The sequence below is a fragment of the Porites lutea genome, chromosome 3 (assembly GCF_958299795.1).
Source record: "Porites lutea chromosome 3, jaPorLute2.1, whole genome shotgun sequence".
NCBI lineage: Eukaryota > Metazoa > Cnidaria > Anthozoa > Scleractinia > Poritidae > Porites > Porites lutea.
The window spans coordinates 32,246,593-32,270,068 of record NC_133203.1 but is presented as its reverse complement, the minus strand read 5'-3'; the positions used below and the strand labels follow the sequence as shown (position 1 = coordinate 32,270,068).

At 37.8% G+C, this 23,476-nt stretch overlaps 2 protein-coding genes and 1 long non-coding RNA gene across 3 annotated transcripts in view; all 3 read right to left on the bottom strand.

Annotated features, from left to right (window-relative positions):
• LOC140930964 (dnaJ homolog subfamily C member 1-like) overlaps window positions 1–5,509 on the bottom strand; it is a 20,692-nt gene extending 15,183 nt beyond the window's left edge. Inside the window, exons 1-5 of the mRNA XM_073380713.1 lie at window positions 5,314–5,509; window positions 4,240–4,341; window positions 3,645–3,691; window positions 2,932–3,103; window positions 383–491 (exon numbers count right to left, since the gene is read on the bottom strand). Of these exons, the coding sequence (XP_073236814.1) occupies window positions 383–491; window positions 2,932–3,103; window positions 3,645–3,691; window positions 4,240–4,341; window positions 5,314–5,481 (598 nt within the window). The 5' untranslated portion in view covers window positions 5,482–5,509. The remainder of the gene's footprint in view (window positions 1–382; window positions 492–2,931; window positions 3,104–3,644; window positions 3,692–4,239; window positions 4,342–5,313) is intronic.
• Window positions 5,510–9,907: 4,398 nt separating this feature from the next.
• LOC140929633 (uncharacterized) overlaps window positions 9,908–23,476 on the bottom strand; it is a 27,680-nt gene continuing 14,111 nt past the window's right edge. The window contains exon 3 of the long non-coding RNA XR_012164759.1: window positions 9,908–10,065. This is a non-coding gene — a long non-coding RNA (uncharacterized lncRNA). The remainder of the gene's footprint in view (window positions 10,066–23,476) is intronic.
• On the bottom strand, window positions 19,506–20,833 carry LOC140930943 (pancreas transcription factor 1 subunit alpha-like). Its single transcript, XM_073380662.1, has 2 exons — window positions 20,320–20,833; window positions 19,506–20,006 (listed from the first exon to the last, which is right to left on the bottom strand). The coding sequence occupies exons 1-2, from the start codon at window positions 20,702–20,704 to the stop codon at window positions 19,849–19,851; spliced, it is 543 nt and encodes a 180-aa protein (XP_073236763.1). The 5' UTR covers window positions 20,705–20,833; the 3' UTR covers window positions 19,506–19,848.

Here is a 23,476-nt window from a genome sequence, read left to right as displayed (position 1 = left end):
AAAGGGAAAAAAGACGAATTGCCGGTTTCCAGTGGACTTTACGGCGGGCATGTTGGCTGACAAGAACAAACATTTCCCTCCACTGAGAACTAAACTGTTTTGTCATGAAAGTTATGCTAAAAAACTAGCCTTGTTTGGTCAAGCAACATCATGTGACCCTCCTCGTAGACTGCAAAACGGTCGTTTTTTTTCTCAAAATCAGTAAAGAATCCCCAGTCTCGCTCTCTGTTTTCAGCCTCATTCCAGACCTTTTGTTTGACTGCTCGCGCGTACTTGAATACGCAAAAATACGGACTGTTTTGCAGTCTACCCTCCTCGTCAAGTAGTTGCAAACCAAGAATTACCTTTAAGAGAACAAGAACAACATTGAAGAGTTTCTCACCCAACATATCTGCTAGATCCGGAATATCCTCATCAGTTAGTTTGGTCTTTAACTTGCCCTTGTTCCGCTTCTTGTCTTCTTTCTTCTTTTTGGAAAACAGCAGTTCTTCCTGACAAGAAAAAAACGTTTCCCAGAGAATTTAGTGCGAATTGTGCATCTGGGCAGAGGGGCTTTAAGGCCGATTATTGCTTATCCGGGTTGTATTTTAATCTGTGTCCCCCAGTGTTTCGTGAGTGTAAAGCCCGGAAGGGATTTGGTCCTTATAACGGCCTATACCGCCGAGGAGGGGGGGGGGGGGGGGCGTTCCGTTTGAAAGAGTACCTTTTTCAACTTTTAGGCACATGTATATCAAAGGGTGGGGATTTCACGCATTGAAGTATAGGAAAGGGTACGGAAATCTGCCACTTCGGTCTGTAAAAAAAACAAAAACGGCTAACAAGCGCATTTTATGGCTGTGAAAAAGTTGAAAAAACTTTCTGGTTTAGTGATTTAATCATACAGTGTACTTAAAAAAGACGGTGCATTTATGGCAGTTAAAAGGGATGCAAAGTTCCAAACTAGCATGTGAAAGGGGTACCATTTGTCAATAAAGGGTATGAAAGGGCTACCGTTTCTCTTAAAAATGGTACATAAGGGCAAGGGGTTGGACCTTAAGGCAGAGCCCCCTCCCGTTCCATACACAAAATGCTCCTGTAGAGAGAGTTATGAAGAAGATACAGTTGAACCTCTCTACAACAGCCACCTTCCAGGGACAGAAGAAAGTGGCCATTGTAAAGAGGTTTTAAACAAGAGACAATGTATGGATTTTTTTGTTGAAAAGGACCAAAAGAAAGTGGTTGTTGTAGAGAGGTGGCTGTTAACGAAGGTTTGACTGTATCAAACAAGTTTCATATGAGCGTACTAAAAATAACAATTTTTTGGCAATTTTTGCTTGTAACTTGAAAAATTTGGCCGAACCCACCCTTCTAACAGATGACAGGAAACAGTTTTAATGCCTAAAGATAGTCTTAAATAACAAAATTAAATGTGCCCCCAGAGCGAGAGGGCGAGAGGACCTTAGGAATGAGATTGGAGCAGAAAGAGACAGAGACCCCTGTCTTGTATGACAAAAAAACTAAAGAAAAGGCATGAGAGGGAAACGTGGTGAGGAAGCCAAAATTGGTAAATCAATCAACAAATCGATCAAGAAGTTTTCGTGTTACAAAATTCAAGGGATAAATATTATTTTTATATAGGAAAGCTTAACCCTTTAAACCCTAAGAGTGATCGGCATCAAAATTCTCATTGTAATAGCAATGCTTTGTAAAATAGAGTGTTCATGAGAATTAAGGACATGATCACACAAGATGAATTTGCTTGATATTTTATCAGCTTCTCCCAAATACTTCAATAGTAAATGAATAGGGACAAAAAATGAGAATTTTAATTTTGATCTTAGGGTTTAAATGACCAATAGCCTGTGTCACAAACATAATCTAACCCCAGTTAAGGAGGCAGCGTGGCCAAGCGGTTAGAGCGCTGGACTTGCAACTCGGAGGCCCCATGTTCAACTCCCGACCTGACCGCCAGGTGGATTTGTTCACAGTAGTCCTGAGTTCAAAATAATTCTTGGCCACGTTTGTAAATAGCCAGCTGGTTTGCCTCCAGCCAGTTGGGATTCTTAACCCTGTTGTGTTTGATTATATTTGAACGATTTGTTTCAGCCATTTCCTTGGCCCCACTAGCATAAGTGCCATAAACACTGCTGAGGGTAAATAATGGAATTAGTATGTGTAATCAAACGGTGACGAGTGAAATTAGGGAATAATTTCACAACGCAAGTATACCATTTGATTACCTATTAATATCATGGGTGACGAATTACATTTGGCAATCTTGGATTTTTGACATGTTTATCCTAGATCGCATCGATCAAGAACTCCCTCTTTCGAACGTTTAGAGCTTAACTTTGGCTTAAGTTCAGAATTTTTCAACAAAATACCTGTTAGAATCCTTCTTAATGTGCTCTTTCAAGTGTTCAGGTTTTTTAAGGCGTCTTTTTATGCCCTGGCATCTTCGTTCATGACATTTTGAAACTTTGTCACCATCTTGACACTGAGACGTACGGAAGGTTGCCATGGCAACTTTGTAATTTCACATGTGAAATTACAAATTATCGCTGAAATTTGGCGCCAAAATTAAGGAGTAATTCATCACCTATGATATTATTATTATTATATTATTAGTTAGTAACATCTGTGAAGTAGTACTGATATCCTTGTTCTAGTCGATTCTGTGTCCCCAACGGACTCAATGAATCACCAGATTTGCTTTGGATTTCCCTTCAACCTCCTTGGCAAATAGACAATGGGATATTAAACAGACCAATCACGGCACGTACTCAAATCCAAGTACACAGGTGGGGACCCAGAACAAGGATTTCCACACTACTTCATAGACTGACTAAATGAGAAGGATAGTGCCATCTGTTGCGAAGGCTGGACAGCAAACAAAAATGAATACAAGGAAATAAAATTAATCAAAATAAAAAATATCAACATTTTACGTACCAGTTCAAATTTCTTCTCCAGATAGATTGACCAGGCAACAATGTAATGCCCTATTGTTAATATGAGGAATATTAACAGGCCAAATTCAATGAGTCCCATCTTACGCACTCGTCGATAGTAAAACACAGGCTGGCGCCAGTCAGGTAGTCCATCGCGTAAAATGATGTCATATCTAAGGGAAGAGTTAGTCTACACGTACGTATAAAGTAGCTGAAATCATTCTTATTAGCATAAAATGACAAAAACTTATTTTCTTTAGGAAGGAACAAATCTGGATTCTAGAATTCAAAAAATAAAAATGGTGGATATTTGCTTGTTTGGCCAAAGTAAGAAAAAAGTTCTTTTATCAAATTATTATTAAAATTAATGCTTCTTCTTTATAGCTGTGGAGGATTAGCTTGACTGCAGAGCAGAAGCAAGCTCTCTAGGGCACTCTGGCGACAGGGCAGGAAAAAGAAGGAGAACTTGCAACTCCATCTCTGGAATTTGAATATCTGCATTGAAAAAGTCAATGCAAAATGCTGATTGAGGGAGTTGAAATTAGTAACAGAGTGCAAAGAAAGTTGGTTTTAGAGCTTGCCATTCAGGCTAGCTAAAGCTAGCATGTACTAGCCCAAACATCACTTTAACTAGTCCAAAAAGCTTTATGATGAGCAGGTTTGATTACAAAGTTCTTCTGTAATTTGAACTAATAATGATAACACCGATTTTACCTCTTCCTCTTCTCTTCATCTCTAAGAACCTCTGAGACTGCAACAAGCTAAGGAAAATGACAAAATTAAAGATTCATTTCAATATTTAAAAGAGTGTGATATCAGGTAAAAGTAACAGCTCAATATCAATAAAATAATAAGATATGTTTGGCTACATTCACAAGATAATAATATTGAGGAATTTTAAACTGATTCAAAAATTTGACAACATGTTGTGTTCATGTAGCCGACTGTTCAAAACTTTTGCTCTGCTTGCAGGGAATGGACTTCCCAAATTCATTGTAAAATTTTGTCTGTGGTTTCAGCAGATTCTGCCCACTTGCAGAACACTACTTTTTATACAAAATCAGAAATGGCATCTTTTAGCTAAGTCATCACATATAAAGCCAACAACCCTTGCCCCACTTAGGTTGGTAGGGAGCGGGGGGGGGGGGGGGGGGAGGAGGGGGTTACTATGCATAATAATATTCTTGCTGCTTAAGTCCATACTAGTGGCTTTTCCATGTGTTAAAAATAAAAATAATAAAATAAAATAAAAATACAGTTCATCCTTTCAGAGTCATATAATGTATTCATACTTTCTACACTATTTTACCTGTCTAAACTTGACTTCAGCGTCAGGTTCTTTGTTCTTATCGGGATGTAACTGAAGAGAAAGTTTACGATATGCTCTTCTGATATCTGCCTGGCTTGCATCCTGCAGAAGAAATTAATATCATCATTATCAACAAAAACAGTATCTTATATGGAATGAGTAAGGTGGAAAGGTGTTCACCATAAATACAATATAAAAAAATATAATTTTATACCTAAAGATTCAATAAAAGGTTGCTTTGGGTATTAGGTAATTGCCCACTGGGAAGCTGTTGTTTAGCAATCACTCTAGTAAATTATTGCAGTGAGTTCTGTATGCCCAAATAAATTTAGGGGATGAGGGGACTGTCACATTCATCATTCATTTGAGCAACAGAAAACGTTTTCCGTGTTTGCATAGCCTGATATAAACAAGAGAGGGTTTGGGAGAATTTGAGACAGTTATGCAAACCCGAGACAAAGATTCGAACCCGGGGCGTAGTTACAAGGCCCTGTTAGGGTAAAATTTGACAAGAGACATGGCCTTGAAATGGTGACAAAGGACATGAAGATGGGATAAAACTGTGACAGCGACAAAGACAATTGCAAAAATAATAGTGAATACTGACAGCGATATGGACTCCTCCTCAAAAGGCGAAATGACCTGTTCTGAAATTTAGACCAGGGACATACATGTAAGTATTAAAACCCCTGAAGAGGGCCTAAGTGACTGCGGACAATTACCTAATTACATCACTAGGTATTTCAATGCCTAGTAATGTAGTGGATGCTTTGATTTCAGTATATATAGCAACATTCTTAACCCTAAAAAAGAAGCTTACCGTTTCCAGTGAGTGTTTAAAAGTAATCAATGTAATCAGTGCTTAACGCTGAACACTATTTTTAGTGCTTAATCCTAATCAGTATTGTCAGTAATTAACTCTAAACAATATAGTCAGAATCCCGTATGAACAGCAAACACACGTCGGTGTACGGGTCCAGTAAAAATAGTCACTAGGTAAAAAGAGAGCTTTTATCCGAACAGTATACGACCAGTTTGTGGTCAGAACCAACCAAAGTAAACTACTGTACTCACCTGTTTAAGCCCTAAAACACCATAAAAATTATCTTTGACTTCTTCCACAAGATCAAATAATTCAAGATCAATAGAATCCCAGCCATGGACGTTGGCAGATGTCGATAAAATAACCAGAATAAGAAAAATTCTTGTTGAAATACACCATTGTTCTGAAACAGCCGCCATCTTAGAAATTTGATGTAAATTTGCCCCAGTCTTTTTATGTCCTCCTCGAAGAGACTGGGACAAAAGTCCGAGCGTTTTTCACCTTTTGAGGGAGGGGTCGGGTGATTGAAGAGAAGAAGAAAAAACTATCCCGAAAATGAGGAAATTTTTCATCCAGCTAAAAATCTTATATTTTCAAGAAAAAAAGTTGTCACGAATCACGTTTGATCACATTAGTTAGCTTGGAAAAGAATTCTTGCCATTCAAGGGTCAATCATTCTGACTAAAGGGTGAGACGACTGCTCAATGAAAAACTGGGCCGATTTTTGTGTTCGCGATAAGTCTATGTTTTGTTATTATTTACACCCAGACGGACGCTTTTTGAAATCAGCCTTTACATTTCTAAGAACATTAACCACAAAGGACTGCAAAGGACCGCAAACGAATATGCCGAAGAACGTAGGATCTATACAGACCTGATCAGCAAAAATAACAAGTAGAGTATTAAATTCTTCAAGCAGAACACTGCAATGGTGATCGTACTACACTGAAAATTAACAACACCGGAAGCAAAACAGAGAGAGGTTGTAGCCATGGACAGCTGTTTCGCTATCAGCATTGCAGTATTCTGCTTGCGGAGGTTAATATGTGTACGTAATATTTCTAGCTTACCTTTTGAAAACGAATCTAACGAAATCTACAGCCATTTGAGTGAAAAAGGGCCAAAGACTTTTTGCGCCTGATTAGCTCGATAATCCCGGAACCAGCGAAGGAAAAGGAAAAAAAAGAGAAGAAAGAGCGAGGAGAAACGATCCCCGGAGGAGAAGACATGGATATTCACTGCCGGATCCAAACCTTGAGATAAGAGGCGGCGGGGGGGGGGGGGGGGGGGGGGGCGCAGTCATCCAGACCCTTTGAGCCCTTCGGGCCTCAGTTTGGCCCCCCTCTCTCCCCTGGATCCGCCACTGCTGTTTTGGAGATGGTTTTGGTCGAAAAAGGAAACTGTTTGAAAGAATTTGATATTTGGCAGTAAAGTTTTTAAAACTGCATCTGGCTAGGTTTAAAGATCATATTATCTCATAGTCACCTTTGTTTACTATAATAAGGTACCAGGAGCCATAATCGGGGTAGGAGACCGCAAATGGGTACTTTTTAGCACAAATTGTGCCATCGCGCGTGTGACACGCTCGCGCAGTTTTACGCTCCTGACGAGAGCGCTGCGCAAAGGATAAACAAACAAAATGGCGTCGGAAATTACCTCCTTAAGAGATCAGTGAATAAATTCCATTTCTGTCGTCATTGCCTCCTCTGAATTTGAGGCAAGACCTTGAGGAGAATCTCTTTGTCGATAACTGAACGTGAGGACTGTGAAAGTGGTTTTTTTGACAAATCCAGGACGAAAAACTGCGATGAATTTTCCTTTGGACGAAACAAGCAAACAAACAAAGTTTGCTAAGGCAAAACAGGCAAGAGTTAACCAGCAAAGTTTTTGTAAATTGACCAAAATTCAGGACACCTCATGGTCAATTTTGGGCGTGATTTGGCCCTGCCGTTTCTCATAGCAGTAGCCGTCGTCGTTGCTAAAGCACTGGCCTTAATTTCTCTAGTTTGACCGCGGTCAACAACCAGGGTGGCGTTTAGAGACACATGTGCGTCATTGGCCCAAGGAGACCGCGGCCGGAAACATTTGCCCGAGAGCTGAAGGTAATTTGGCGTCATTTTCGTACTTCGACCAGAATCCTTTTCGTTTCTCTTTTCATATCTAAATTTGGTAATCCCAGCGAGGTTTAAATAACAAAAGCCTTAATTTGCACAAACAAGCAAAACCCTGAAGGATTCTGGTCATAGTAATAAATTGACGTCATAGTACAAATGGAGCCAGTCGCAAATGGCCAACGCAAACCCCGCGCCCATTCTATCCTCGCGCCTAGTATCGATCATCTTTTGCTATCGCCCAGGGTCAATGTTTTCAAAGAACAGATAGCCATGAGACTTCGCCATTGCTAAAGCTCCACAATATTTACAAATCTTGTGATCGGTCAGAGACAGAATTTTCTCGGTGCAAATTGGAATGTTCCTGCTGACAGCATCCTTAACGTTTAATTTTCCCAAGTCATCGGTAGTTAGTTACTCATTTTCACGAAGTACAGTAGTCTACAATTTACCAGTGAAAATAAATTATAGTATTTTACGCGGAGGTGGGCAAAACACTGATCCCCAGGCAACTGAGTGAATCAAGTCTCAGGTCAGTTTTCCCAGTATAATTAATTACCCTAAATGGAACTTGATTCACTCAGTTTCCTGATCCTAATCACTGAACTTCAGCACAGTAGTCCATTAGGGTAGTTCAGTGGGTAGTCGATAGGGGTAGTTCACGGATTGGGTGTCATTGTTTTGTCCACTACTAACAATTTATGCATGAGGTTCGGCACATGAAAAGTTCGATGTTTGTAGCGAAGTCTAGGCTCGATTTCCGCCATGTCTTGCATTTTCCCGAACAGCGGCTGGTAATCGAGCCTAAACGAAGTCGCCCCTCAGTCGAAATTCCCATGTGGGCCACTCGAATTTAATTCATGGGTCTACCCAAATTAAGGTATAAATGTTACACGAGACGATTCGCAACAACGATTTTTAACGAGAGGTGCGAGGGGAATGATTTCAATGAATAATTTGGGAATGAATGGATGGATGGATACAGGGATGAATGACTATCTACTTATTTAATTAAAAATCTCATCAAGACTTTAAAAAGATCCTTTATTTTCTACTAGAACTACAACAAGAATCAATAACAATTTCTATTCAAAGCATGGAAAGTACTCTAATAAATTAAAAATTTTGACTTATAAAACTACGAGCCTACGAGCCATAGGTAAGTGCTGTGTCGATAGAGAATTAGACTAAGAGTAGGCCCCATTTTTCCTCAGGGAGACTAGAGCTAACGAAACGCGAGCGCGAGTGAAAATTTCCCCACGCGAGAAAGGCGAGACGCAGCACCATGTCTCACCTTTCTCGCGTGGGGTGATTTTCACGCGCGCTCACGTTTCGCTCGCTGTACTATCCCTGAGGAAAAATAAGGACTACTCGTAGTCTAATAGAGAATTAGTAAAACTGCTTACAGCCAGCGCGCCCCACGAGAGAGAATCCGGAATCTGGATTCCGGTTCCGGATTCCAGAATTTTTTTGCTTGTAGAATCCGAAATCTTTGGCTTTTGAATCCGGAAAACAGGTCAACCAATCCAGAAACCCACTAACGAATGGAATCCGGAATTCAAGTTTCACCGACAAAGAATCCGGAACATGATTAGAGATCTTCCTAAAAAGAAACTTACGAAAGTGCTTCACAGATTGCTTTCCGACATCTTAAAAAGAGAAGATGACTATATTGAGACGTCATGATAGATGAAAAAGTTCGATTAACAGTTAACTGTACAAAAGTATTGATTTTGTTTCGTTTTTTTTTTTTCACACTCTGTCAATTCCTTTTTCGTCATTCCTTAGTAGATTTAATGTAATTTAAATAAAACTATGATAGAAATATTATTCATTGTAACTTAAAATAGTTTCCTTCTTTTCCTTTCCGTTCACTTTATTTTTCTTTTAAGTGGTCCGCCTAGGTAAGCAATTTGCTATTTTGCGGGCCAGTGTATTGAAATCAATATTTTTATTAAATAAAGTTGAAGAAGTTGAAGTATCCAGACATCTGGAACCAGGAATTAAATCCACGAAGTTTAATCCAGATAATGCATAGGGCAAGCCAGCCATTATGACCTTAGAGAGTGTTCAACAGCCGTACCCAGCTGAGCCGTAACTCAATGGGAAGGCTATTCTAAAGTCAGCATATCTTTCTCCTTATAGAAGGATGAAGTAAAAGCGTCTGAAGCGACACATAATACTACAATCAACAACATCAACAACAACAACAACAAGATTTAATTGTATGACCATACATGTACATAAAGTATTGCAAAGGCCGTATCTTAGCACACACACCCCAAATTTCACTATTATATGTCAGAATAGGGGCAAAAGAGCCGTTTCTATTTTACTTAGATTCGTGTGTCGTCTCAAACTATAGAGGGCATTAAGAGCTTTCTCTTTTCTACGTGACCCTGAAAGTTTTCCCGTTAAGGAAATATCTCATTCGTTAAAAATACCATTTCCGAGCCTCTAGGTTTCAAAATTTTCTGAGGGAGGATGCCCCCAGATCCCAGATCCCCCCACCCGCCCCCACAACAAACTCGCGTCTCCGGCACCGAGTTTTCAAGCGCAGCCCCCCAGCGGTTGAAATTGCGCTCCGCCGTCCCTGCTATTACATCTGCGTGGCTTCTGCAACTGATGAATACTGTACATGTACATTACTTTAATTTTGTGTAGTAGACTTTAAATGCATAGATGCATTTTAAGTAACAAAAATGACAGCCTTGCTGCACATCTCACCCTTGCATAATTTGTGTTGGTTTTGGGCAATTTAGTTGTTTTTGAGCATGCAGAGTCGCATTGAAACTAAACAAATTTTAATTACATTATAACAAACAACCACCAACATTAATTTGCAGCAACTTATTCGGGAGTCCATCATGCTAGACCGAATCAACAGATTTCCTGAAAACCACAAAAAAAGCATAGTCAGCGTTTGGCAAATTTATACACTAATATCCCAATATTTGGAAGCTCTTCGGAGAGGGAACTTTTCTTTGGAAGGAATTATCGGGATCACGTGAGGCATTGGTTCGAGTTATAGGTTCGCGAGCTTGACGAACTTGTGTTCTAGAAGTCGTGATTCTCCCGGCCAGTAAAATACGATGGTTAAAGTAGTTTTTCACAAATTAAACTAAACGCTGATTACAATAGTTACTGCAGTAACTAAAAATTTACTAGCCTACGGAGCAAGCATTTTCACAGTTTTCTAGAGTTTTATTGCGTGCGCCTCTTTTTTTCTCTCTCTTCCCAACTTTCTCGACGAACTCGCGCGGAAACGCTTGCTACACAGGCTCAAAATTTGCCTACTTTTAGCTCACTTTCTAGTCACTTTTTCGGAGAAATGTAAACCCAACATAGATTTGAATACTTCATTAACCTATTTTTAGGAATGCAGACAAAAGAAAGTGATTATAAATTCATTAAGTATGCGTAGACGTAACTTTATTTTAAACACTTTGTTAAAACGCTCTGATAATACACTGATATACAAATACACTGATTTCGAGGAAGATGAAAGAAGCAACGCATGTATAGACCGTGAAATCCTCGGAGAAAATGTTTTAGCTGTGTTGATATAGTTAAAGATAAGATTTTTAAATACTATATCGTATATATATTATTTCAAGTCAGGGGGGGCCTGTTAAAAGTAATTTACGCGCCCATACATGTATATTGCTTTTAGCTCGGTAAACCAATTTAAAATCAAATCTAAAGAGAATGTCAAACTTTCGGAAGTTAATGCCAACAGGAAAGAATCTACATACAGACGCGTTTTAAGGATCTTTCTTCATTTATGTATCACTTTTTGGTTTTGTAGAAATTTCATGCGACTGCATGAAATCTTGAATATAAGTGATTCGTTTTACACCAGTTGATTTTTGTCGAATACATGTGCATTTATTTTTCTTTAGGGAACTGTTGTTGTTACATTTTCAGTTTATACAGCTGAGGGCTAAAATTATTCGCACTGTCAACAATGTCCTTACTTGTTTGCAATATCATTTTCCAAAAGGAAAACTTCGAAGGTTGAAAATAATTTTGTATCACAAAAGTTTGCAATTTCTTAAAAGAAGCCGACCACAGAGAAAAACAAAATCAATTAAAAAGAAATTTATCTTAATGGCCGAGCAGAAAAACAGATCCCTCAAATCCGATTGAGAAAGAGATTTCCGAAATCTGAATATTTGAATTTTAATGTCTTTGAAGAGCATCCAATACGGTTTCCATTATGTTATATTATGGCGTAGATGTGGAAAAGCAAATCCTTTTTTATGGATTTCAAATTCAACGTTTCCTCCGAGGTTTAAAAGTCGCTATTATCGGAAAAAGGAATGCGTTGATGGACGATGCAATCTTCGAATAAGGACAGATGGAATTCACTTCTTGTTTGTTTAAATGGATTTTAATGATTTTCCATAATAATTTCAGTCTAACAGTCCGTGAGAAAAACACACTATGTTCGCTTTGAGTTTGTCCTTTAAAATTCTCACGGCCTGATCGATAGCTAGCTGATAAAAGCGTACAAAGCAGGTTAAGACCTCATTTGCCGACTGCTAGACAGCTAGCGTTTTCGATTCGCGCGCGCTCTGTTCGTGCAGTTCATGTTTTCTTCTCAATCCTTCGGCCTCGTAAGGTTTGTATATCTTGACATTATTTAACTTTTTTTTCGTTTCATATCTACTGAATTTACTGTTTACTCTTGCTCTCGGCAGAGGTTCGCTTTCACTGGTACAGAAATATCTTGTTTCATTTAACCTCAGATCTCTTTTTACATGAAGTCATGTGCTTGATCGATTCATGAAGGAGATCAACAAGACCATGTATGAAAAGAATACAGCTAAAAGTTACATGATGCGTTTTTATGTCCGTCAGAGAAATACAAAAATAAGTGACAGAATTAAACCATGTATACTGTGAAATTGTACATTTTTGTACGGATTTCAGAAAAAAAAATTCTCATTTAATTTCTTAGTCTTAGAAGCAAGTAATCCTCATTCTAAACCAGTTATCAAAGACACTAGCAACACATTTACTCATAAGGTATTATTTGAAATTTTCCATTTCGAAACCCATTTGTCAGCTCGTGTCAGAAAGGATTCCCATAAATTTACCTCTGACAGGTCAAAGGGAAGAGGCTTACGCTTAGAAAAATGCTTTCATCGTGATTCATTCAACGGTGGAAGATCATCCCTTGCCTTGGGCAAAGTACTTTTTTGAGTTTTTATTTCTATTCGCGAATAGTAGCTTTAGTAAAGTTACAGCTGCAGTGGTAACACGCAACGCATGGACATTATTCATTCAACTAGAATCACTTTAAATTCCACACGTAAAACAATTTGAACTCAAGGCGAAATGGACATTATTCAACTAGAATCACTTTAAATTCCACACATAAAACCATGTCGCCTAGCGAAAAACTAAAAAGCAGTTAATTGAATTTTTTAGAGAAATCGGTGAGTATTAGAAACATCCAATGTATTCATACTCAAGAATATTAAATTAAAAGCTGAAAAAACATTCGGCAAAAACAGATTGAACATAGCCAGAGCAAAACCTACACGAAAACCTTATTCAAGGCTAATTTTGAGAGACTGTGTTGTAGTCAGGTCTGTAGCTATTAACAAAAACAACAATTTTACCAAGAAGTTAAGATATTTTATTAGCTGTTGCTATGACCGCAAATTGAATCGTAAAATACTTTATTTGCAGGGCTTGAGAAACATTCCTTATCGCTTACACGAATTAACACAATACAAAGATTTAGTTTGCGAGAACCAAACTATTTTGTGGACTGAACCTCATCGTCAGACACCGTAAAAAATAGGGGAAAATTTTCACCAAAAATTCGCAAAGAAATACAAATCTGTACTTAATACTTCAACGAAAGACTGGAATAATTTAAATTCCATTTTTCTCGCTTTGTCTCCTAGAGAGAAAGTGTTTACGCTTCCTTGAATTAAAGAAGGAATATTGCTCGAAGCAAAAGAAGATTCCACAAAGTGAAAGAACTATCGGTTTAAAATACGAAAAGGCAATCAAATACTGTTGGATATCGTTAAAATGCAGCTGCTATAATGCAGTTTCCTAGTAACTTTCTTTTTTAAGAAAGCGATAGCGTTGATTTAAAGACATATTTCAAATGAGCTTTTTTGACGATGCAACTGAGACAACGTCAACAGTGTATAACTTGCAAGGTGGGGACTTCAACAAATACAGAGAGATTTCGGCTAAGTAATTTACTGCATGGTTATAATTTCCCTGAGGTATTGATGATACCGTGTTTGAGGGCGAATCAAACTAAATTTAACATTCTTTAACAAAAAAAAAAAAAAATTTTATTGGATCGCTTATACCGTATGATTCCGATGTCTGTAACAATGAATTATAACATATGGGTGATATTTTTTCTTTGTAGGTGGAGACGACAGTTAGAGAAGGTCGATCGCTGTGGCAAAATTTTCTTTTACTTCAACTAAGTTTGTGCGTAATATAATTTACTAGAGAACTGAGTTACAACTTGACTTTGGATTCTCCCCTTACAAAAAGGAAGGTGCAGCTATCTAAGTTTTTACTCGGTTTATTCACAGTAGTTAAGTTATTCACAGCTTAACAAATTAATTCGCAAATAAAAAGTTCACGGAAAACAAATATATTCCCTAAAATCGAATCGGCTCATAATGCAATCACGATGGTTCCTCGATAATTGTTGTAAACTTTTCTCTTATTGAATTTTAGATGAACTTTATTATAATATTATATTCTTGTTATTCCGTGGTAATGTTTGAAGGAAGAACCGAAAAGAAATAAATTGCATATTGGCTTCAAGAAACATCTCGGAAAACAATTTCCGATAAGTCTTGAATATTTCATTACTTTTTAATCCTACTGTCATTAACAAGAGCTTTTTGACGGTAGGAAGTCGGCTTATAGTAGTCGCATTTCAGAGTTTTATGCCAGGATTTAAGGATTTTTTTTATTACTCTCTTCAAGTTTTAATCACAAAATGCAAATAGATCGCTGCGCTTAAAGAGGAGGTGTTGAACAGTAGGACGACAGCTTAGAGCCGCGAGATATAATTGAAAAACAAATTTACCGTGGATTTGAAACAATGTTGATCGACGTCAATATATCATTCTGCAGTTAGCATTATATCAACAAAATAGCAACATCAGTCACTGATGGGCCTAGTTTTAAGATGTTAGTTTCAAAAAAATTTTACTTCAGCGAAATAAAGACAACTACCATTGATGTAAATTTCTTGCTGAGCGGCGCAACATCGGAGACACTGACGAAGACTTTAAAATAAATCTCCATATCAAATCACAAATCATTAGAGGTTTGTAACTTCTAAAGGTTTCCTTAAATTGAGCACGAATAGACAAAAAAAAAATGAATGAAGGAAATAGCCTTTTATTATACTATCTTCATGGACATCGCAGCGATTTGTACAAAAGGATAAATACATTTTAAATATTGTCAGCACGATCTCTACTTAAGAACAACCTCTGTCTCGCTGGTTTCTTCGTTCAGACAATTAATATGTTTGTAAAACAATTTCCACGAAATATTGTCAATCGCAAATCATCCCGTAATGCAAGAAACTAAAAGAAGGTATAAGATTATTTCTACCACGCTTGCATAAGGACAGGTCACAACCAACAACAAAAAACGCTTGCTGATTATTAAAAGTTTGTTATAAACCCGAGATGTTTTGCCGCAAAATATCACACCAAAGAATCAAAATTGAAATTGCCTCTATTCTGTTTTGTGTCAAAAATCATCTTTGGCATATGTGCTGTTCCCACGGTACAGAGAGTTTTTAAGCAGCTGGAGTACGGAATTAAACAAACAGTTATTAAGAAAGAATGCTTTAATTGAGCCGTGAGCCGTCTCTTTATTTTGTACGTAGCATTTAAAACGCATTAGCATATCATGTATTTGTGTTCTCCGGAGCGTTTGCCTTGACAAAAGACGGAGATGACACGATGTATCGCTTGTATAGAACGCTCTTTCCTGCTCTAAAAACGCAAGGAAGCAAAAGGAAAGATTGTATATGTAAACCCATCAAATAAGTTAAAAGCCATTTCAGTGTAATATCTAAATGAATTTTCGATGACTATCTTCAAATTTTTGAGCGGTCACTAAGGAGCAAAACTTCAAAAACGCGCTGTTGAGTTCGTCTATCGTTTGCTTTGACAAATCAAGTTTCCATATTCGGCATTTTCAACGGACTTTTCCTCACTTTTGTATTTAGACAGCGGGAGTAAACTTAATGAATTAAAATCAACATCACCTTGAATTTTTTCGTTGAAGAAAACTAACAAAGTATAGACACACAAAATATATTCGCCGAAAATACAAGCAAAAAAAAATTGGAGATCACATTATCCCCAAGTTAAACATAACTTTTCAATTTTCTAATTATTCGACGAGTTGCGATCTTTATTTTCATGAATTATGGTTTTTATTTCCAGACTGAGGAACATAGGACACCGTTAATTATTTTGTCATTAGGGAAAATAAACATAGTGAGAGGATTTCTCGGGCCCACGGTTTAAGGAAAAAAAATCCTCTCAACAGAAAATTTTTTGCCCAACATAAAAGCTAAGTTTTGGTTTTAAACACGTACTACATTTTTTTTGTTTTGTGAGTGAAATACGTTATCGCGACTGTCGTTGCAATTGTTTTATTCAAATGAAGTCACTCTTTTACACTTTCTTATCAGAGATACTGATACCGCGATTGTAACGTCAGTAATTACTTCGCTATTTTCTCGCGAGGTTTTAATTATTGCCTGGAGTGAATTTATATCCGCTCAGAATAGAACGTAATATCACTACCTCCGCTGGAGATGTCATTTGTTAATAAGGCTTTGTTTTGTTTTTTAGTGCGAATTGCAGAGTTAAAGTAATGTCTATATGTACCACTTCAGGCAATCTCGAGAAAGCGGTCAACACTGCTACCTCGATCAGAATAATAGACATCGCTTTGAAAAGTCACAGAATTTTTTCGAACACCAGAACAAATACTATAAGCGTGGCACAAGAATACTTGAACGAAAGCAACGCAAATCATTCGTCCAAAAATTTCGGTAGCTCTTCTCGTTGAGTTTTGTCTTACATGATCAAGTTTGGTCGCAAAAATGTCAGGAAAAAGATCATGAGTTTTAGAATAGTTGTAACCTTTGGCCCCAAATTAAAAATAATAGAATAATTTGTCTGTATTTTAATCTTCAAACAACAGCTTTTTAAAAGAGTTCGCTTGGCAGCACGTGGCCTTGAAGTTTGAAGCGATACTAAATAGTAAAACTGATATGATTAAATTTTAGTGTTAATTTGCTTCAACCAGGATAACCTGTACTGTTAGTTCTCTTCACAGTGTTTCAGTAAAATCTCTTCAAGCTGAGGGGTTGCAAATTTAAAATTTGATAGAATCAAAACATAGTAAATCTCGAACGGTACATTCACTTCATTTTTAACGAAAACGAGCGAAATCCGGTTAACTTAAGAACCGATTTATAGCCTGTTCTGTGAAAGGATTTTGTCTTTCTGAAAATATAAAAGACGTGAATATCACGGAAAAGCGGTAACTTTTCCTGTAAGAAAAGTGTCTTTCATCTGACAAAACCTCAAATTTCAGGTTTAATGAAGCAATTCTGAGCGGTGGAAAAGCGATCATCGATCAAAGAGGAAACCAGGGCGGTTTTCCATTACTTAGAAATGTTCCACCGCCCACTATCTTCACCGTGTACTGTTTTTTTCAACAACGCTCGCTACAATCTGACGCTCGGAGATAAAACGATACTACAGTATCTCATCTACAGCAGTTAATTAAATATTCATGCCTCGATGTCCGCGTTTGCCGCGATATCGCTTATACCTAAAGGTTTAACTCACTGCGGCAGAGCGTGAAAATAAGGTTTGGGGGATGACAGACTTAGTATTCGTTCATCGCAGCGGTGGTCTTAACACAAATTTCACGCCTATGTGTTTATCACTTGCACTTTTTTGAGATTTCGTTCAGTTTCTCATTTATAACGCATGCGCAAACCTTTAGGTTTTCGCGAAACTCCTTTTCTAAAGCAATCTACCTTCTTTTGGGGGAAAATGTTCTACAAGTGCGACGAGAAAACTGGCCTGAACAAGTTAGACACGCGTTTTTACTCACTTGCGCTCTGGTTAACAACTTAATTTGAATAAAAAATGAAAAAAATGACCTTTTTGCATAAATTTGCGGCATTTTTTGTTAAAGATTTAGTGGTTTTGAGTTTTGTAACCAGGCGGCTGGGAGAGTTTTGTTCTCCTCTAAATATACCATTAGTAAAATAAGTTTATTGTGACTTGTTGTATCAGGCAATGATAAAATTTGCCTGTTTAGCTAATTAACCACGCTAAACGTGCTTCTTATGTTGTGTTTTTTTGGCAACTTCTAAAAGCTTTTTACAAGCAGTGGTCAAATGTGTTGACATTATCAGAAAACAATACTTTTCCCTTTACATCATTAATTAATATAGTTCACACAACAAATATATTTCTTCTACGAAGTACTAGATATTTTCTGCAGTTAGTAAGCAGGGCTTGATGGGTGGTTGTTACTCGAATAAGGGGGTCTTCCTTGAGGTGCAAATCTCAACCGTCAATCTCCAAACTCGCCATGTCGGTCCAGCTACACTGATTATTCATTCATGGTTTATTTTTAAGCCTAAAAACATCTGCTTCTCCTATTTAAATCTCTTCAAACAAAAGAAAATCGTATTGACTGCATGGCGTGGGTAACACCTTTAATAAAGGATACAAGTCAGAAAGAGTTCTCCTCGCGCTGGGATCATGCTTGCTCGGCGTGACAATGAGGCTAACCATGGGTGCTACCTTCAAGATACCGTTGGATCTATCCTTACATGTCCGATCCCCAATAGTAGAGAATTCTGCCACAAACAGATTGCATGCAACCGATGAATTAGCAGAGAGACGTTGACAATTGAAACAAAGATGTGAAAGGGCCAAATAATTGATCTTGGCTCAGGTCTGCTAATACAGGGCGGGCTATACAAAACTCATGTGTCGTGTCTTGACCAATCAGCTTTCGTCTCCACAGGGTAGATATCGAGCAGTGTCTTAATGAAAAAAAGAACTATTCATTTCTCGCAGGTTGCTACCAATTGTGTAAATCTTCGAACGTGTGCTCGCATAATACCTGTCTTCTTATTCTAAATGGGACTTCTCTTGGAAATAGCTCACCGCAGCTGTCTCTTGTTCTGTTAACAATACTCTTTCCGCAGCTGTGGAAAAATATCGACCACGGACTCAGCAACGGGATGGCAGTTTGCGTTGAAAGGATTGTGCCGTTACAGGAACTTACAAGAACCACTTGACCGTTTCCCTGATACGAGCTCTGTGCACCAATATTATCGCCTCATATCTCCCTGATAAAGCTTATAACACGTTTAGGCATCATGCAAATACACGTATCAGGTCTTGGGGATGATATTCACACCACTGGACTAATAACTCGTTTGTCTCGCATAGTCTGGGTAATAAAATATAATACCTGTTGAAGGTAGCTTGTTTATAACATAGCAGTTATCAACCTGTTACCTGAATTGTAGTGGAGCTTAACAAACCACGCCAGATCGTTTGCTTTGCCCATCCCACTTTGGAATGCTGATGTGTACCATGTAACAGAACCACGTCATGTTGTGGTTACCTAAGGGTGGGGGGTGTGAGCCGCTTAAACGATTTGCTACACAAATGTTTCATGGTTGAAGCAATGAAAGTGCAAACACGCATACACGTGTGGGGAAAGCTCAAATCAATCGATAAGATCAAACGCTCTGTGCCAATGCTCCACGTTTACTCTTAGGATACACGACAAATAAACCTCAATGTTTCGTCTAATGGTGCCACAAGGTCTGAGGTTGCTAATAAAACCTCCCAGCATCATTGATACTTGCTACAACAGAAGACCTTAGGAAATCTGATAACGTTGTTGTATTAACAAGACAAATGAGGATACGTGCTTATCTGCTAACTTTATGCTCCAAAAAGGCCCCAACATCGACCTTTTGAAGTTTGAGCTTTTGAGCATGGTGCTATTTTTTCAGCCGAATGTGTTAAACATGCTCATTAATTTTTCATTTGCGCGTAATTTTAAAGGCACGAAAAGTCAAGCGGGCTATGCTAATGGAGTTCCCCTTCACCAAGATATAGAGCACACTCTTTTGTTTAGCTCTACTTGCAGTGCTAAGAAAGACAGTTTAGCCACAACACGAATTGTGTTTTCCATAAATTTACTTATCAAAGAGATTAAGAAACTTAAAATCGTTCACAATAACACAGCAGTAATAAAGTTTTCGATGCATTTTTAATATCCAAATTCTGTATGTTTTGCCTGGAGAAAAATTTACAAAAATGTCTTACATAAACCCACTGTGGTTTTGTCAAATGTGATTTCTTTGTTACGTATTTTTTTTTGGAAAAAAAAGCGAGGAGGCGACGAATCCCTGTCCAAGATTTCCTCGTACGATAATACTCTGTTTGTTTCTCAATTAAAATATGTTACAATATATCTCCTCGTCGATTTCCAAGCTAGTTATTAAAAAATAATTCTACTTCTGTTAAAATACAATTACAGAACACCCTTTTCCTGCCTTGATGATATAGCATAATATAACAGCATTTTCTCTCCTCACAATGGCGAAGGAAACATAGTATTGTTATGGATTCTTGGATCTTCGGGGGTCCAAATTTTCGCCTTCATGATACTTGAGTGAAGTTTAGGTTTCTTCGAATCAGTCCAAGATAGAGAATGTCCTGTTAAAGGGGGAAGACCGTACTCTTGATTACCTGTGAGAAAGGAAACGAAATGAGCAAACATGAAATATATAAATAAAAGAAATGAAATTCAAAAACTGTCTGCGAATGTTGATTGCCGTTTGCGAGTCTCTGAGAGTAAGATCGGCTTGCTGTTTGAGGATTTCCCAATTGGAAAAAAATGCATGATTTTCCTCTATTTTTAAAGTTATAAAATGCAAAGGAATAATTTCAAAACGTCATTTTATTCAATATCCAACAGCACCGTACATGTGAGAACAGCCCAGATGCGCCCAAAACCCCTACTAACATGACGCTTTAAGGGAAGCAAACTCAAAAAACTTACCGAAACCGCGGTGGCAGATCATAACTTTTCTTGGCTGTTCTGAGGACGTAGGCTGTAAAGCTTGGCTGTGACTCATGTCGGAACTGATCATTTCCGTAAGAAATCCAATGTAGCCAATAGCAAGCCGTAGAGTATCTACCTTGGACAGTCTTTTCTCGTAAGGCAGTGTAGGGATGTGATGTCGGAGCCCCTCAAAAGCTTCGTTTATGCTTTGCATGCGTTTCCTCTCGCGTAAATTTGCTGCGTGTCTTTGCGCTATCTGCTGATTTGGGGATTTCCTGCGCCGCTTTCGCTTCAAGTTCTTGTCGAGAGGCTCAACTGAAGTGTAATGAAACTGGCTTGTCATTTGGGACTGGTTTTCCCGGAACGAGATTGGACTTTCCATCTGTTGGTGATTAAGATTTTCCTTCGGGAGACTCACTGACCATCAAAGATTTTCGAGACTAGTAATAGCTCGGTAGGCGCACGTTTCCAACGTTTCGACCGGCTTATAGCCACTTTTAGGCTCAGAACCAGCCAATCAGAAGGCAGAAAGCAAAACCAATTATTTGATGCGAAGTTGTGTCACTCTCCATTGTTTGAGGTATCCTGCCGACTACAACTAAGTGTAAGTTAGGCGTTAAATGAGACCGTGTAAAGACTTATTTTAGGACACAGGAACATATTCGGTTTGATTTTCGAAATTCTAAACGTGATTTTCAAAATACCGCGAGTGCACGGCGGACACAGTTTTAGAATTGCTCGACGCGTATTGTTTTCTATACATGAAAAGCTCAACCTTAGTTTATTGAATTGTCCTTCTTCGGTTCGAGTTTCTTTCTCTCTGTAAGATGTTTGCATCTCTTTAAGTATCATGGAAAAACAACAACTATGCCAAAATGTGATGTACGAAACGAATCGATTGCTGCTCGCTCTTCGCAAATAAACTTCTCTAGCGGAAATATCTAAGTGTGCCTAAATAAAAAGGTGCTTTATAAGGTCTCTCTACAAGAAAAAAACATGGCCTTAGGTTAAAACGAGAACAACTACGAGGAAATAAAGCGATTCAATATAAAATATTTTAATGCTAAAATTGTTTCCTCTCTACTGGCGCGAAAATTCACATCATTCCGTCCTGACGTCATCGGTGATAACCAAAACAAAGGAACTCGAAAGAAAAAAACAAATGTTGATTCGGAGTCTAGAATTATGAACTCTTCATTGAACACGTTTTATCGCCTCAGTCAATTTTCTGAAGTCTGTAATGATACTTTTCTAAGTGGGTTTTGGCCAGTCCCACAAAAGATCTTGTTCGATAAGCCATTTCGTTGCATTAAATTAGGTGCCGAGGTGTTAAAAATGAGCTTTGTATCATTAGTAGATTGTATTAAATGGTAAAATATCCCGTCAATTGTTTCCGGATAATGTTGTTAAAGGAACGCTGTTGTTACAGCGAAGGCAAAAGGAGTTGATTTCATTCGATGTGACGCGTTTTATATTATGCGTTTAAAGGAGAGTTGTCATTCAAGTTTGAGCGAACGCAACTTGACAACGAAAGCGAATGTTTCTTTTTTAGTTTTCTAATGACAACAAAAGCACAACGCTCCGCGAGTAAACAATGTATAAAAGATAATAAACTGAAGGATATCGACGTATTGTTTTGTAACAGTAGAAGGAACTACTTCAATGAGGATAGACCGCTATTTAATGTAGTCTTCCGAGATCATTGTGTCCCTGGAGCGAGTTCTGAATTGGCCCTAATTTAGAAGTTAACGTCAAAAAACACCGTCTCCAAACAAGATGTGTTGACATTGCTTAATTAATTCTTTTTATTCTCGGAAAATGTTGCAACGAGACGAGACTACATGAGTCGCGGGAAAAAAAGGAGGATCGCATAAGAAAAAAACGAAAGAAAGAAAGAATCATGACACTATATATAATATTCTGAAAGTCAAAAATGGAAAAAAAAAATGGATTTGGCGTCAATATTTTGAAATGAGTCCGTTGTACAAAGGGTTTCATGACCACTTTCGACTTTCTTAAGTTAGCATGCTTCTTTTGGTTATTTTAACTTTTAATAATAAACTTTTCATCAAAATAATTATGACCAATTTGCCGAGAAACTTGACAATATCGACTGGTCTGTGATACGTTGACATCACTGTCCATTGAATGGAGGGACTTGTTTTTAATCTAAGAGAGATAAAAATTATGTGTTGAGTGTTGGTAACAAAGGCAATTTCGAAAAAAACATATCAGCGGGTTTTCAAGATGAAAGTAGGGAAAATGGCATCCTAAAACCCCACGTGTTTTACGAGTTGTCTGTATGAGTTTTTACCTTCTCGAGAGTATTTCATTTGTGTGGCCTTTGTTTAGAGTCTCGTGTTTCAAGTACCAAATAATCATCATTTTGTTCAAAGATTGTAAAACACCGGCAGATGGTTGGATCCGAAGCCGTTGTTACTTTGTTAATGGAACATGGTGGTATTATGTTGCTAACGGACTGTAAACGTTTTAAAGGAACGAGAATTGAATGGAAGAAATTTCTAGAAAAGTACTTAAAAAGCCAGTTGACCAAATAGAATTGTTCGCAGAAAGTTTGCGCCAACCGATATCAGGACAAATTTGAAAATAATTCTTTCTAAATTCTAGTTTACTCTTTCCATTCGTTTCTTTTAATTATCAAAATAAAGTCGATACATTTCCATTGTTGCGTTAAAACTTGAAACAGTGAAAGATAACATATTAACTAGGACTTGAGTATACATATGTGCTTGCCATTTTGAATATGGGAAGAGGGCAAGATTAATTCAGATAAAACCCGGATGGAAAAAAAAAGGCATGCTTGGTTTGGTTTGGATGTGAAGAGAACCAAAAAGCCTATAACTTTAACTTTTGAAGACAAAACTAAGTCGGCCATATTAATCTGTAAATATTACAGCGGTATTTACGAAAAAGTGATTAGTAGTAAATTAAAATGACAATCACTTGCAAATACTTCGATGTCAACAATAAAATAGTTAGTCCATAGTGGTTATCTCAAGCAAGAATTGGATTACGTTCGACAGATTCGTGACAAACTTGAAGCAACAAGTAATAAATTACAGACTTCCGTCCGCGCAAAAACAAAACCCGAGTGGAAATTCTCAGTAAAACACACATTATTTTATTCGTACAG